Raw genomic sequence first — 4,715 nt, 5'->3', positions numbered from 1 at the left:
AGTAGGATTTTAAAGGATTAAAAAAAAGTCATTTGGTATACAATTAAGATTTTAAAAGATTATTTTAGAGTCTATTCAAATTCGATGGTATTCAATCAGGATTTTATACAAAGGAAAAATATTTATTCAAAAATTTGATGGTTTTAGTGAATTTTTTATTAGTGTGAATTTTGTGAAACTTTTTAGTGATAAGTATAAATAGGATGCCTCTTTCATGCAAATAGATTGATGAAAACTTCTTTTTCAAAAGCCACAAAGCAATTTAAAGTTTAATATATTGATGAAAATAAATTTAGAAATTCCCCTAAACTTTCATGCAAATTTTGAATTATTTTAATAAATAAAAAAATTGTGGGTCTTATAATCGTATATACATAGCTCTAATATCAAATGAAGAAGATACTTTTCAACTCATTGGTCAAACCCAAAAGCAAAAACGAGAAGATGCTAATACGTGGAGTGTTAGTATAGATATGTGGAGAGTTGCTGCTTAGTAGGATATCTAGTTACATCGAATTACTAATTGAAAATATTTATTAGGTTTTACTATTTTTATTAGTATCATTGCATTTCTTTATTTTTTTATTGACTCTTGTAATTTTGAATGTTTGTTAAAAATTCATATAATTTTTTAAAATCTTATAAATCCATATTTCTTTCAAATTTTATAAATTTTATCAAAATCATTTAAAATCTAATTTTATAAAATTTTGATTGTAAAAAAAATATTTTAAAAAGTATAAAAAAAATTATCTCAAAATTATCTTTTAAAATCCTAATCCAATATACTTTCTCTAAGATAAAAATGTCCTGATTCTTATACTTTCTATTAGTCTATATATTTTTACTCATTTATATTTTCTATTAATTTGAGTTTTATACCTTACTGATTTTACTCATTATTATTATTATTTTATGAAAGTTTAGGCGTTGATTTTTATACCTTATAAATTCAATTCATCAAGGTATTGATTTTTTAGAGCCTAAAATCCAAATAAGTAAAAATATAAAAACTGATGTTTATAAAAAAAAAAAAAAAAAAAAAAAATTATAAAGACTAAAACCTAATAGAGAAATATTATAAGAATTAAAATTTTATTTAAACAACAAATAAAAACTTCTATAATCATTTCATAATGGGTCATAATCAAGAAACTTCCACTGAACATTCCATGTACAAAACCATAAAAAGAATGATGTTCTACTAGTAATCAATATCTCTATAAGTCATGTATAGAAAAATTGTATATAGATATTGAGTTTGGATACAAGATAAAAGTACAAAAGCTACTACTTTTACATATCTCCCAACTCCTATAAGTAGCTAGCTAATGGGTTGCAGAGACCGGATATAAGCAACACATAAATTTTAGGAAAGATTCAAATAAAATGCAGGACCCGTGACTATAAAAAAACACTTACGCCCAGCATATCATTTTTACAAGACTTTGAAGAAATAAATAAACAGAAAAGGTTGAGGTTGATAGAGAGAATAAGTATTTCCTGACCATTAATCGAAAACATTAAGTTAAAAAAAACACCAGAAAAGGTTAAAACAAATAGCGGTCCCTCGTGTAAGTTTTCTAACCACCCACAGCAGCAAGGAACTTCCTCTTGCTTACCGGTTCCTCATGCAATACTACCACATCATTCACTTTCTCCAACAAATCCTCCAACTTGTCCACACCAAATCTCTGATATTCCAATTGTTTCTTGTACCTTTGCTGGTATATAGCCTCAAAACAACCTAGGAATATTCGACAAGAATAGCTGACTAGAATCTCTTGCAGCTCGAACTTGAACTGCTCAAGAATACGGTCATCAATTTCACATCTGGCTGGTCTCCCCTGATTACCCTTTCCTGTGCAACTTCTTTCATCAAGTTCTTCTATGACTAATCTATCTTCATCTGAGAACTCATCCGAAGAGCAGCTACCAGTGACAACATACGCATTCTTTTCCTGGCTCCCCTTTCCTTTCTTATCTTTCTTTGCCAGAGATAGGGGAGGAGCACTTGGGCCAGCCTTCCAGTTCCTGAGACACACAATTTTATGATGCCCTTTCCCTTCCACAGTCATGGTATCACCCATCTTCTTGAAAAGATTAACCAACTTCATTGCCCCATATTCAGCTACATAAAGAGGTCTCCCATAAGTTTTCTGGTACTCTGCTGGAACTCGGGCCAGAGGCAGGTATCCTCCAGAAAGTTCAAGCAACCTTACCAGCTGGCCCTTGAGACCATTTAAATCCCCAGGCTGCACCCATAATGGGCATTCATTATGGTCACTATAAGGCATAGGTCCTCCTGAAGCATCATTCAATCCAGATGGAAGACTATGTGATCTCAAAGTTGTCGGCAAGCAAGACATGTTCGATGTGCCACCATTGTATTCAGAGAGAGATTGTGACACCATTGAGAATTCCCTCGAGTTATAATAGCTATGTGACATCCCCCTATAAACTATTGCTTCTTCTTCATTTGGACCATCAGAATTGTCATTGATATGACATCCCATCAAATATCCAGTAAGCTCAACAGAACCTCCACGAGGCGGCACTAAGGCCTTTGAAGGGGGAACAAAGCCCTCTCCACGAACCACACTCTGCCAGTCCCAGACAAATTTACCAGCATTGCATAGGGCAGAAGAAACACCCACCCCAGCAGGGATGACAAGAATTACAGTATATCCCCGCTGACCGAGAATGTGAAGGGCTGGTGCAAAATCAACATCTCCAGATATTAGCATGATAGAGGATGGTGGAGGGTTGTCAAGTGCAAATAAGAACATGTCGACCAAGATAGCTTTGTCAGCAGCATCTTTTCTCCCATTGGGAACATCAATGAGTTTAACACCAGTTCTCTGACAGCCCTCTCTAAGTCGCCTAGGGAAAGCATTGAAATCCCCATAAGCAGAAAACATCATAACAGCTCCTCTAATTACTGGGTGCACCCGTAAAGCCATTCTTATATTACCTGCCACATCTTCAGGGCGCACATCACTTGGAACAGAACAATTTTCAATATCCCAAAGGATAGCTACCGGACCATCTAAGGAGCTACGGAGTTGTGGGCTTAAAGGACATTGAGGCATGTTTGCATTTGATTCAGTGGTATTTTTTCCCATCTGTTCCAAGGATTCTGAAGGCATTACTAGAGTTGATTTATTTGGGGTAGCCATAAATGTACTAGAAAATCAAAACTTCCTGCACAGAATGGAATGAAGATATGAGTAAACAAAACAAATACCCAAAAACATCATATAGCAAGATAGTGAGAAGACAAGGTTATAGGCATGGATAATCAAGCCATGATCCCCAAAATGGAGGTACTTGCTGCACCATAAGTGCTATCCACAGAAGTAGGTAAAGAGCAAAGGGACTTTTTTCCTTCAATCATAAGCAGGTTAAGAGTCTCAAGTCTAGCAAGTATCATCATGGGCTACCAAATTGTAATTAAAATCACTAAACCTAGAAGCAAAGCTACCTGTGTGTCAAAGTCAAAGAAACTTTATGTGCATCAGTTCAGTTCATGTATTTAGCCTATATTAATGGATGATTAGGTAATCCCAATTATAAGACTATGGCAGAGCCTTGTTCACTTTTCCCAGTTTTATAATGGTCTATCATCACTTAATGATACCCCCCCCCCCCCCCCCCCCCCACACAAAACACACACACACTGAGTGATTGAAATATAAGAACTCCACAACGAATATTCCCAACTCTCACCCTGCATCATAGCATAAATTGAACCATGATCCCAATGAGATCAAGGTTAACAACCCAAATCAAAAGAAACATACTTTATGCGACTTCTAACACTTATCCATACAACAAAGTACTTAAAACGCTTAACCAGTAAACATTTCAAGCTCCACCCACCAAGGTCTGGGAAGGAAAATTTCAGAGAAAAGAAATTCTACTATAAAAACCGCATATTTGAACAGAAAACAGCAATATTCCTTCCAAATTGCTCACTTCTACAGGCTACTTAGCAGGAATTGCTTTAATCAAAACCAAATCGGAGCAAAAATTTCAACTTTACTAAGAAAGAGCAGGGAACTCAAAACCCAAAATCTCACACCAAATCTTATCAATATTATATATATTTTTATTTTAGAAAAAAGAAAGAAAGAAAGAAAGGAGGGGCACTGAAGAAAATAAATAATAAGTACCAATACTTAGCGGCAGTACTTGGAGAATTATTGAGGCGGTTCAATGGGGAATCAAATCAGGTGCTTATACCTGAAGAGGGTACAAGAATCCGTGAGAAGGTGAAGGTCCTGATTAAGAAGCAAATGAAAGATCAATCCCCAAGATCATTACCAAACAAGAAAAGCATAATTATTGAACTATCAGAGAGAGAGAGAGAGAGAACCTGGCGAAGGAACAAGGATACGGCAAGTTGGGTTCGGTGGATGATGGGTTTCTTTTCAATCTGAGATTTTAGCCTTGTCGAGAAGTGTGAAAATTAAAAAGCTGGTGTTTGGTTCAAGTTTTTGAAGATGATTACCGGTAATTCTTCTTTGGTAAATGTAATTACCACGTTTGGTAGAAGGAATAAATTACGATTCCCGGCTATACAAGGATTACCGGTAATTTGATTTATAAAGAAAAGTCACTATTCAGATTACCAAAAATAATATGGTAATTCGGAATACCAAGTAAAGGGAAAGCACAACAATAAATTTTGAGACAAAAATATCTCAATACAC

At 34.9% G+C, this 4,715-nt stretch overlaps 1 protein-coding gene across 2 annotated transcripts; it reads right to left on the bottom strand.

Moving 5' to 3' along the window:
* Positions 1 to 1,234: 1,234 nt before the first annotated feature.
* LOC133300733 (uncharacterized) lies at positions 1,235 to 4,449 on the bottom strand. 2 transcript variants are annotated; one of them, XM_061500323.1, is made up of 3 exons: positions 4,379 to 4,449; positions 4,246 to 4,283; positions 1,235 to 3,204 (listed from the first exon to the last, which is right to left on the bottom strand). In XM_061500323.1, the coding sequence occupies exon 3, from the start codon at positions 3,177 to 3,179 to the stop codon at positions 1,584 to 1,586; it is 1,596 nt and encodes a 531-aa protein (XP_061356307.1). In that variant the 5' UTR covers positions 3,180 to 3,204; positions 4,246 to 4,283; positions 4,379 to 4,449; the 3' UTR covers positions 1,235 to 1,583. The 2 variants fall into 2 exon arrangements, with proteins under 2 accessions (XP_061356307.1, XP_061356302.1); XM_061500318.1 differs by having other exon boundaries at positions 4,176 to 4,283; positions 4,379 to 4,431.
* Positions 4,450 to 4,715: the final 266 nt, after the last annotated feature.

The sequence above is a fragment of the Gastrolobium bilobum genome, unplaced genomic scaffold (assembly GCF_033153095.1).
Source record: "Gastrolobium bilobum isolate Gb01-03AN ecotype WA unplaced genomic scaffold, APGP_CSIRO_Gbil_v1 utg19070, whole genome shotgun sequence".
NCBI lineage: Eukaryota > Viridiplantae > Streptophyta > Magnoliopsida > Fabales > Fabaceae > Gastrolobium > Gastrolobium bilobum.
This window is presented reverse-complemented; position numbering and strand designations above follow the sequence as displayed.